This window comes from Procambarus clarkii, chromosome 37 (assembly GCF_040958095.1).
Source record: "Procambarus clarkii isolate CNS0578487 chromosome 37, FALCON_Pclarkii_2.0, whole genome shotgun sequence".
In the NCBI taxonomy this organism is placed as follows: Eukaryota; Metazoa; Arthropoda; class Malacostraca; order Decapoda; family Cambaridae; genus Procambarus; species Procambarus clarkii.
The window spans coordinates 24,677,288-24,689,548 of NC_091186.1; the positions used below are offsets into that span (position 1 = coordinate 24,677,288).

Consider the following 12,261-nt stretch of genomic DNA (forward strand, 5'->3'; position numbering starts at 1 on the left):
GTGACAGAAACTCTGCCCATTTGTCTCCACCTCCACCGGGGATCGAACCCGCAACCTCAGGACTGTGAGTCCGAAGCGCTGTCCACTCAGCTGGCAGGCCCTCAGAATCCGCCTTTCCCTTCATTGGCTGGACCTCTGGACTAGGAGGCCGCAGAGGACACGCAATAGTTGAGATTTCTACTTTCTAATTTCGTTGTATGTCGGTATATGTACTATGGTTGTTCTAGAGTGTCTATGGGGGCCTCGTAGCCTGGTGGATAGCGCGCAGGGCTCGTAATTCTGTGGCGCGGGTTCGATTCCCGCACGAGGCAGAAACAAATGGGCAAAGTTTCTTTCACCCTAAATGCCCCTGTTACCTAGCAGTAAATAGGTACCTGGGAGTTAGTCAGCTGTCACGGGCTGCTTCCTGGGGGTGGAGGCCTGGTCGAGGACCGGGCCGCGGGGACACTAAAGCCCCGAAATCATCTCAAGATAACCTCAGATGATTCTCATCGTTACTATAAGTATTACCAAAACAGGGGCCAGATTCACGAAAGCACTTACGCAAGCACTTACGAACCTGTACATCTTTCCTCAATCTTTGACGGCTTTGGTTACATTTATTAAGCAGTTTACAAGCATGAAAACTTGCCAATCAACTGTTGTTATTGTTATAAACAGCCTCCTGGTGCTTCGGGGCTCATTAACTGTTTAATAATTGTAAACAAAGCCGCCAAAGATTGAGGAAAGATGTACACGTTCGTAAGTGCTTGCGTAAGTACTTTCGTGAATCTGGCCCCTATACATCTTTTCTCAATCTTTGGCGGCTTTGTTTCCAATTATTAAACAGTTAATGAGCTCCGAAGCACCAGGAGGCTGTTTATAACAATAACAACAGTTGAATGGCAAGTTTTCATGCTTGTAAACTGTTTAATAAATGTAACCAAAGCCGTCAATGATTGAGGAAAGATGGACACGTTCGTAAGTGCTTGCGTAAGTGCTTTCGTGAATCTGGCCCCAGGAGGTTGGGCTGCAAAAGATGACACCTTCTGCTATAGCCCGTTAGCTATAGATGAAAGCTTTAGAAAGTCCTGTTCCTATATGCTATAGCAGAGTATTGACTATATATCAAAAAGCAAGTTAATATATCATCACGTAACGTGTTTAATATCTTATCATAGGTGAAACTCAAGTCACACACACTATTAGAAACGCAAAAAAACTCGAACCGGATTTATGAATACTTGATAAATCCGATTCGGGTTTTTGAGAAAACCGGATTTATCAATACTTGAAGGGGTCACGCTGTCGTAGTCGACTCAAGGTCATGTCTCAGCTGGGGTCATCTGGTACAGTTGGTAGTTCTGCGCGCGAGTTCAAGTAATTTATGGGTTTTGTTTTGTTTAGACGTGAAGAGCTCAGGGGAGAAATTACGGGCTCACCATAGCCCGTGCTACTTGGAACTTTATGTTCCAGGTAGCGAATCTTGAACAACAACAATCCAGGGAGAATGGCGTCTAGTGCTGTACAACTTTCGTAATTTCGTTTCACGGTTTTTAATACACACAGTATACAAAGAGAAGTGTATGCCCAGGTAAGTTATTTGGGGGGATTTAAAACACACACACACACACCTTATATTGAGGGAGTGGTATTCCAATGCTCATGTCATCCCTAATCCCATCCCAAATCCTTATCCTGACCCCCCTCCCCACTTTCCAAATGCTATATAGCCGTAATGGCTTGGCGCTTTCCCTTAATAATTCCCTCTCCTAACAACCAATTATCTCCACCACCAGAGGCAATGGCAACCCGATGTACGACCGCCGGGTTGTTAGAGGATCCAACTACGCCAAGCGCCTCGACAGCGACGTGAGTATTACTCATCTCTACTCATCTCTTAAACTCGTCTCTACTCATCTCTGGAGTCTAGCTCCAGAGACACAAGAGGCCTCTTCGCTAGGTGTAGCCAGGTATCACTCGAGTCTATCATTTAGGATTAGCAATGTACGTGTGGCTCGAAGCCTTCTCAGGTCATGAACTTGACCCTTATAGCTCCAGCATGGTTGGGTGAGCAGCGATGAGTATTCACCATTTAATTCACTCCTCTGACTGTACGCGATTCTTCACTCGTGCATGACTCAAGTCACTTACGTAAAGTCCCTTCAACGTCAGGAGACTATTCATCCATTCTCAGTAGTGTTATAAGTCTTACATTATTCCCCTTTGCCTGATATACACTTTAGGGGGGGGGGGGGAAATTCCCACATAACTGGCCGCTGATTTGGGCTAAGTAGAAGCAATTATAGCCCTTCCGTCTCAGTTACTTGACCGAGGCAATTCATGAATTTAATTATTGGCTTCTTTGCTAATTATCTAAGCGTTTGGAGGCGTATCCCACTAACCGGAGGGAGATTAACGACGCTTAACGCAATTTACTCCCCACAACCCGTTTTTCTCGACGAGGCCTTGAAGGTTAATTTGAAGTCTTAGTGCAGGAAATGTACGTTAATTATATTAGAGAGGCGAGACTTGTACTGGAGGAAGGGAGGAGAGGTCATTCAATCATGACCCCTCATGCCCTCCCTCCTCCAAAGACCCTTACCACTATAAACAACCCTTAAAAATGACCTTACAACCCTAACTACCCTATAACTACAGCCCTCACGACCCCCTATAATCGAGCTGTTACAGATCTTGGATCCCGCCTTTCTAACCGTCGGTTGTCTAATGTACTGACTCCGGACATTATTTTCCTCGTTGGTCAGACCACACACTAGAAAGTGAAGGGACGACGACGTTTCGGTCCGTCCTGGACCATTCTCAAGTCGATTGTGAGAATCACAGTCGACTTGAGAATGGTCCCCTTCACCTTCTAGTGTGTGGTCTGGTCAACATGCTTCAGCCACGTTATTGTGACTCATCGTCTGCATATTTTCCTCAGTCAGTATCTATGACTCATATTGACTATATATTTCTTACAACTAGAAATTTCTTACACACACACACGCACACACACACACACACACACACACACACACACACACACACACACACACACACACACACACACACACACACACACACACACACACTTTTTTAGTGTCAGAGTGGTTGACAAATAGAATGCATTAGGAAGCAATGTGGTAGAGGCTGACTCCATACACAGTTTCGAGTGTAGATATGATAGAGCCCAATAGGCTCAGGAACCTGTACACCTGTTGACTGACGGTTGAGAGGCGGGACCAAAGAGCCAGAGCTCAACCCCCGCAAGCACAACTAGGTGAGTACAACTAGGTGAGTACACACACACACACACACACAGGATGCAACCCGTAGCAGCTGTCTAACTCCCAGGTACCTATTTACTGACAGGTGAACAGGGGCATCAGATGAGTTAACTCTGCAGCTGTGTTTCTGCCTTGATCGCGAATCAAACCTGGGCCCTTAGAACAACGACCTCTCAAATCTCTGTTCGCTTTGCTGTGTGTGTGTGTGTGCGTGAGAGAGAGAGAGAGAGAGAGAGAGAGAGAGAGAGAGAGAGAGAGAGAGAGAGAGAGAGAGAGAGAGAGAGAGAGAGAGAGAGAGAGAGAGAGAGAGAGAGAGAGAGAGAGAATATGTGTAGAAGAAAATAGGTCAGTATATTACTGTACTGGAGTACAGTACATTTCACAACCGACGATTAGAAAGGCGGGGTCCAAGAGCTAACAGCTTGATCCTGCAGGCACAATACTCACACCCACGCAAACACCCCCCCCCCTCCTCCCACACACATAAACAGTCAATAATTATCCCCAATAATCACTCACCAAAGACCGTAAATCCGACATCCCAGCTTACCGAGGCCTTTCCACTGTCCTCACTGTAATCACCATCTTGGCCGCTAACTACCTAACCATGCCAGTAATGGGAACTTTCCCTCTCGCGACAGTCATTAACGAATCACTTTCATCACGTTAGACCAACAGAACGAGGGATTCTCGAAGCACATCCTACCTGGAATTGTAATTCTTCCAGGGTCTTCATATCGCAATCTGTGATCTATGAGACATGGAGGATTTTTCTCAACATCATGTACTTGGGAACTACGTCTCCGTAGTTCCCTGTCATGTCGTGCTTGATACGGTACTTAGAAGGAGCTCCTCAGCTCCTTGAAGACTGCTACATGAGGGGAATGTGGACACTGATGATTCTACAAGTCAGTTTTTTTTTAACTTAAATATTGTTTGAAATTCTGATTGTCATATTTGTTCCCACTCGTCTCGTGGAGCTGATTGGGCTCTTGATTGTATGCTGTAGTTTATAGTGAAGCTATGCTGCATAGTTCTATAGTATAGATATGTAGAGTTTAAATAATTGTTCTCTCTCTCTCTCTCTTTCATCTTATTCCCTCTATCTCTTTCATTTCAATTATTCCTCTCTAGTCTTATTGATGTATTCGAATTACTTTAAAGTTATCCATATTTTGAATTTAAATTTCCCATTTTCTTACTCAGTTTTGTTTACAAACAAATCTTTTTACCAAGAGGATTGTTTTTCTAATATCTCTCTTATCCCGTTTTCTCCTGTCCCACGGCTCTCCTTATTCCTTATCCTGCTGCTACTGCTGCTGCCCTCCCTGCTGCTGCTGCTGCTGCTGCTGCTGCTGCCCCTCCTGCTGTTGTTGGTGGGGGCATCCTGCTCACAGGATCATCCTAAATGGAATCCTTACTTCACCAATGCTCGCTCCTTGGAACAGGTGAGTGTGAGAGGCATTGAAGAGGCTGCTGGGACGGACCTTCCTCTCAGTCCCCCGAGACAGATATTGTTGACCTGGTTTACCATTCCTAGGTTTACAGTGCCTTATGTAGTGTCCAGGCATTGTGTCAGGCATTACCATGCCCCAGGTATCGTACCCAGGCATCGTGCCGAGATTTACCTGTCTTAGGTTCACTTTGCCCCCAGGTATTAAGCCACGATTTCGTAAGATATAAATGTGTCTTGGGGAATACCCTGATGTACACCTCTGGTGTTGCCATGACACCAGATATCTCGTCTGATAGCTTGCCATGACACCAGATGACACTATGATGACTCCTGATATCTTGAGTCAAGATATATATGGCATTCACTAATATTTCGAGCTTTCCAAGAGGAGAAGATATCTTATAGGTGCGTACTGCACACACACACACACACACACACACACACACACACACACACACACACACACACACACACACACACACACACACACACACACACACACACACACACACACACACACACACACACACACACACACACACACACACACACACACACACACACACACAGGGTAAGTAGACACCAGAAAAGGGAACTACGCCAGAATAAGGGACTACCTGGGAAATAAAAGCAACAAATTAGAACCTAGGAAGAAGACTGTCCGGAGAATGATGGATCAAGTCAAGTCCCAGATCAGTCTCATACTAACATTAAGAGATTCAAAGGTTCAAAGGGATGCAGCAGCCCATGGTTCAGTAAACAATGTATATATACAGTAGACAATACAGTATATACAGTATAGACATAGTATATACAGTAGACAATGTATCTTAATTTAATGTTGCAATAATTAGCATGTGTTACTCCCATAGAGCAGCACCGTGCCAGGTACACACACACACAGTTCTGCTGTACTTGCGAGAAGCAGAGTCTGTCTGTACCACGTTTGTCTGCAGATTGGAAGAAGAATGGTCACTTTGAGAAGTGACCATTCTTGCACGTGTCAGTGTAAGGATTCTCAGTGAATGTTTACAATTACATGATTTATTTTCTGTGTTTTCTCCCAAGTCTGAGTGTGTGTGTGTGTGGGGGGGGAGAGAGAGAGAGAGAGAGAGAGAGAGAGAGAGAGAGAGAGAGAGAGAGAGAGAGAGAGAGAGAGAGAGAGAGAGAGAGAGAGAGAGAGAGAGAGAGAGAGAGAGAGAGATCAACCCACTGTGACCCGGGTTCGACCCCCTCCCTTACAGCACGAACAGATGGAGCCGGAGATGCAGCATCAGCACCAGCGGCGCCAGGAGTTCCGGGAGAAGCTGGAGGCGCGGGCCAGATTGCGACGCGACAACCCTGGTGCCGGGGTGGGTTCCCTCTACGCCTCCCACGCCGCCAGCGGCAGGCACTACCCGCGCTCCCACGCCCTCGTCCAGACCGAGAACTACTACGAACCGGTGAGTGCCTGCCCCCCCCCCCCCTTACGAAACCTATACATCTTCAAATCATGTCGACTTTAAGCTTCCTGGCCGACTCACCCCTCTTAGACTCACTCTTGCTTTACTCATCACCCTGTTACTCACCGCCCCGCCTCTCTCTCTCTCTCCCCGCAGCTGGAGCGCCCCCCAGAGTCGGAGGCGGAAGGTGCAGACGGAGTACTGGGGAGAGGAGGGGGCGGCGCCCCCCGTCATGTTCCACTCCCCACCAGGGGTCGACGCCCACACCCAGGTCTACGAGTCAGAGGTGGGTGTCCTGGGTGTGGCGGCACCTGCGACAGGTGTATCACTAAGTACAGGTGCCACGCCGCACTTGTAGTTAGTTTCAGACTTCTTGACTAGTTAATTGTTGGGGACAAAGTTATTTGTATCTTTAATTACTTAATTACAATTGTTGAATGCACGATCCACCAGACTCTTACAAGACCCCGCCTCGTAACAAGGACGAGGCTCGTGTATGTTCCTGACCAACAGGAGGGTACTGGAGGGTACTGGAGGCAGGAGAAGGGTACTGGAGGCAGGAGAAGGGTACTGGAGGCAAGAGAAGGGTACTGGTGGCAGGAGAAGGGTACTGGAGGCAGGAGAAGGGTACTGGAGGCAGGAGAAGGGTACTGGAGGTAGAATATGATCAACGTATTGTTCAAAACACCATTAGGAGTGTCCATCACCTCCTGACGGCAGATGTTTAGACCAGAGGACAAAGACAGCCAGGATTAAGAAACATTTGACCGAGAACGGACAGATGTAATCTGGAACTTTATAAAGCCTCAGCGGTAAGGAACTTAAAACACACGAGTACATAAAGCTGAACAAGCAAACACGCTACAGGCAAACACCGAAGCTATTGCTGTTTGCGTTTTGTGTACCTCGTCTGGGATAACATTTACTACAAGACTTACTTGGCAAAGATTCTTGGACCCCGCCTTTCTAACCAATCTATTTTTATGTCTACTACATATATTTCTCTCTAACACACGCATACACATCCCCAGGAAGCAGCCCGTAGTAGCTGTCTAACTCCCAGGTACCTATTTACTGCTAGGTGAACAGGGGTATCAGTGGGAAAGGAAGTCTGCCCAATTGTTTCCATCTCCGCCGGGGATCGAAGCCGGCGGAGTTCGTAGTCCTACCTTAGGATTACGACTCCCGAGTGCTGTCCATTCAGCCACCGAGTAGGCCTCCTCCTCCTTATATATATATATATATATATATATGTCGTACCTAGTAGCCAGAACGCACTTATCAGCCTACTATGCAAGGCCCGAATTGCCTAATAAGCCAAGTTTTCCTGAATTAATATATTTTTTCTAATTTTTTTCCTATGAAATGATAAAGCTACCCATTTCATTACGTATGAGGTAATTTTTTTTTATTGGAGTTGAAATTAACGTAGATATATGACCGAACCTAACCAACCCTACCTAACCTAACCTAACCTATCTTTATAGGTTAGGTTAGGTTAGGTAGCCGAAAAAGTTAGGTTAGGTTAGGTTAGGTAGGTTAGGTTGTCGAAAGACAATTAATTCATGAAAACTTGGCTTATTAGGCAAATCGGGCCTTGCATAGTAGGCTGATAAGTGCGTTCTGGCTACTAGGTACGACATATATATATATATATATATATATATATATATATATATATATATATATATATATATATTATATATATATATATATATATATATATATATATATATATATATATATATATATATATATATATATATATTATATATGAACTCCTGGGGTCGGTGGTTCAAGGCTCCTATAGCACCCTAATGAATGAAATGTTATTATTATCCACGGTCGTGCGGTTAAATTGTGTTAATATATATAAACTATGTTTATTGGTCAAGTTAATCTAGTCACATGTGTTCTAAGACGGAACAGAGGAGGTCCGTGTTGCCAAGCGGTGATTGAAGTGGACAAATAGTCATATATTTCGCCCCCCCCCCAACCCCACACCTCCCCCTCCCCTCCCCCCCTCACCCCCCCCCCCCCCCCCCCGCCTGGCTGACACAACTTCTCCGAAACTCCTGAACTTCAATGTCAAGTTCCTGGGATTTTTTTTTTTATGTGTGTTCATAACGATTATGTAACCTCGGAGTGTGGGTCCCCTCCTGGCTGGCTGGCAGGGGGGGGAGGCATATTTTTTTTCTGGCCGAGGTCGTCGGCCTTTCTGGCTGAGGGTCGAGTACCTTTCTGGCCGAGGGTCGAGTACCTTCCTGGCCGAGGGTCGAGTACCTTCCTGGCTGAGGGTCGAGTACCTTCCTGGCTGAGGGTCGAGTACCTTCCTGGCTGAGGGTCGAGTACCTTCCTGGCTGAGGGTCGAGTACCTTCCTGGCTGAGGGTCGAGTACCTTCCTGACCGAGGGTCGAGTACCTTCCTGACCGAGGGTCGAGTACCTTCCTGGCCGAGGGTCGAGTACCTTCCTGGCCGAGGGTCGAGTACCTTCCTGGCCGAGGGCCGACTACCTCCTCCCAGCCTTGCACCCATCACCATAATGTGTGAACCAGACACAAAGGGTGAGCGTGCGTGGCCCCCATATAGAAAACAGGACCTTAGTGAATAGGTGGTTTAACGCTTTCTTCATGCACACGTCTCTGCTGTCATCCAATATGGCGCCTCGGCCAGCGAACGATGGCAGGCGACCCTCCCAGCGGTTATCTTGAGGTTATCTTGAGATGATTTCGGGGCTTTAGTGTCCCCACGGCCCCGTCCTCGACCAGGCCTCCACCCCCAGGAAGCAGCCCGTGATAGCTGACTAACTCCCAGGTACCTGTTTACTGCTAGGTAACAGGGGCATCAGGGTGAAAGAAACTTTGCCCATTGCTTCTCGCCGGAGCCCGGGATCGAACCCGGGACCACAGGATCACACGTGCAGTGTTCTGTCCGCTCAGCCACCGGCTTCCCTTGGGTACCATTCCTTCCCTCCGTCCCAACCCGAATGCGTACATCCTCATCAATTACGTTATATTACCGTAATGGCTTACTCTCCTGACAATTACTTTACAAAGGCAACAGTCACTTGACAAAGGTAAAGTTACCGGTGTATATCATTGATTGGAGGCCAGACGTGACAACTTCCCTGGAAACACAAACCGAAACTGTCTCTAGTTTCCGCTTGTTACAACTTGTAATAAAGTTGCTACATCTTGGCTTAACGTGTTTATGACGTATTAGAACGTTGTTACAACTTGCTATATTAGTTGTTATAATTGGTTAGGAGGTGTTAAAACGTGTTCGAACGTTGTACCAACGTCGTAGTTTCGGTGTGTGTTTGGCGGGTTCGAGCCTGCCCCCTGGTGGTGTCTGGCCTGAAACTTGGTGCTCTGTACCTGAGGATAACCTCTCTGTACCCGGTGTTACAGCGGACTGTGTTATCCCACAGCTGGTATACAGATCAGCTTTATTATTATTATTATTATTATTATTTTCTAATTTATCCGCTAGTTAGTTTCCATGGATCCCTACATGACTAGGGACCGAGTTGATTATAACTTGTTGCTGACCACACCACACACTAGAAGGTGAAGGAACGACGACGTTTCGGTCCGTCCTGGACCATTCTCAACCCACTTGAGAATGGTCCAGGACGGACCTAAACGTCGTCGTCCCTTCACCTTCTAGTGTGTGTGGTCTGGTCAACTTACTTCAGCCACGTTATTGTGACTCCTCGCCTGCATAACTTGTTGCTTGTGGAGAACTGATGGTGATGAAGCTTAACATTGCCTTGAGGGTTCAAGGTTCCTTAAGGGGGGCTGGAATGGGTGTCTTATAGGTGTGTTTGTGTGGTTGCAGCTGGACGCCATCGACGAGGAGGAGGAGATGGTGGCGGCGCTGGTGAGTCGCACGGTGAGGGAGGCGGTGCTGGAGGTGCTGCAGGAGGAGCAGGCCGAGGACTTCAGGATCAACCGGATCGCCACGGCTTCTCTCCTCGGCCACGACAAGGTAAGGACGGAGCCCTCGGGAGGCAGCGACGGGAGGCAGGGGAAGGGAACGAGTGGGGGAAAGTAGGGAAGAAGGTAGAGAAGGTGCAGGGGAAGCAGGGAGAAGAAAGAAAGGTGAATAGAGAGGGAGAGAGAACATGATAAAGGAAAGAGAAGCAGGAAGAAGGCAAAATATATACATTGCGGGCTTGGAGGGACCAACAACTGAGATAGAACACGAAGACCTAAAGAAAATGAGAAATATGAGGCGAATGCCGACAATGAGAGAGAAGGAACACACACACAATCAAGTGCTAGAACATGATGACACAACTGCGAGGAGAAAGAGTGAGAGACAATGTCCACCAGTAGTGAGGAAGACACAGGAGAAGACACAGAACGAGACAAATGGCGCCCAACAAAAGATAGCAACATGTCAGGATTTATCAGTCACTTGTGACCACTTTACGAAACCAGGGCCCAGATTCTGGAAGCAGTTGCGCAAGCACTTGCGAACCTGTACATCTTTTCTCAATTTTTGGCGGCTTTGTTTACAATTTTTAAACAGTTAATGAGCTCCGAAGCACCAGGAGGCTGTTTATAACAATAACAACAGTTGATTGGCAAGTTTTCATGCTTGTAAACTGTTTAATAAATGTAACCAAAGCCGTCAAAGATTGAGGAAAGATGTACATGTTTGTAAGTACTTGCGTAACTGCTTCGTGAATCTGGCCCCAGTACATCTTCCCGTACTCACGGCTCCATTTCGTAAACAGTTTGCGAGCTACCAAGTGCTACAAGAGGTTGCCTATAACAATAATAATCTTGGATTGTGAGGTTTCCAAGCTCATAAAGTGATTGATAAATACACACTAAGCAGCGCCATGATCGTTGAAAGATGTACAAGTTCCGCAATTGGACACGGAAATTCTTGACGAGTCTTGAAGGTGGGACTTGAGACAGCCTTGCGGGCCTCATATAGGTTACCGCCCCCTCACGCGGGTCACGGCATCAAGTATTTACTGTGACATATTCTGTTCCCGCCCTGAGTCACGATAGCCAGACAGCTGCTGCTTCCCCTGTACTGAAAATGCCAACAGAACCTGTCTACCTAACCTTACCTAAGTTAGACCTAACTCTCCCTACGTGCGTGTGTGTGTGTGTGTGTGTGTGTGTGTGTGTGTGTGTGTGTGTGTGTGTGTGTGTGTGTGTGTGTGTGTGTGTGTGTGTGTGTGTGTGTATTTTCTCAAGCTCGTTCACACACGCAATAAATAAAATTGTGTATTAATACCCATCGGGATGGCCTTGTTATGAACCCTTGTCCTCACAGGGATATGTATTTTGATTTTGTTCAATTATTATGCACCCCATACCCATGTCATGGGCGGTAGTGGACCCAATGGTCATCTTGTGGGCGGTAGTGGACCCCATACCCATCCTGTGAGGGGTAGTGGACCCCCATACCCATCCTGTGAGAGGTAGTGGACCCCATACCCATCCTGTGAGGGGTAGTGGACCCCCATACCCATCCTGTGAGGGGTAGTGGACCCCCATACCCATCCTGTGAGTGGTTGTGGACCCCCATACCTATCCTGTGAGGGGTATTGGACCCCATACCCATCCTGTGAGGGGTAGTGGACCCCCATACCCATCCTGTGAGGGGTATTGGACCCCATACCCATCCTGTGAGGGGTAGTGGACCCCCATACCCATCCTGTGAGGGGTAGTGGACTCACATACCTATCCTGTGAGAGGTAGTGGACCCCCATACCTATCCTGTGAGGGGTACTGGACCCCCATACCCATCCTGTGAGGGGTAGTGGACCCCCATACCCATCCTGTTAGGGGTATTGGACCCCATAAACATCCTGTGAGTGGTAGTGGACCCCCATACCCATCCTGTGAGGGGTAGTGGACCCTCCATACCCATCCTATGAGGGGTAGTGGACCCCCATACCCATCCTGTGAGGGGTAGTGGACCCCCATACCTATCCTGTGAGGGGTAGTGGACCCCCATACCCATCCTGTGAGGGGTAGTGGACCCCCATACCCATCCTGTGAGGGGTAGTGGACCCCCATACCTATCCTGTGAGGGGTAGTGGACCCCCATACCCATCCTGTGAAGG

At 47.5% G+C, this 12,261-nt stretch overlaps 1 protein-coding gene across 1 annotated transcript in view; it reads left to right on the plus strand.

Annotated features, from left to right (window-relative positions):
* Positions 1 to 12,261, plus strand: part of LOC123765835 (uncharacterized) — a 39,798-nt gene that overhangs the window by 21,507 nt on the left and 6,030 nt on the right. The window contains exons 3-7 of the mRNA XM_069337282.1: positions 1,779 to 1,851; positions 4,667 to 4,717; positions 5,970 to 6,167; positions 6,324 to 6,453; positions 10,008 to 10,157. Coding sequence (XP_069193383.1) covers positions 1,779 to 1,851; positions 4,667 to 4,717; positions 5,970 to 6,167; positions 6,324 to 6,453; positions 10,008 to 10,157 — 602 coding nt within the window. The remainder of the gene's footprint in view (positions 1 to 1,778; positions 1,852 to 4,666; positions 4,718 to 5,969; positions 6,168 to 6,323; positions 6,454 to 10,007; positions 10,158 to 12,261) is intronic.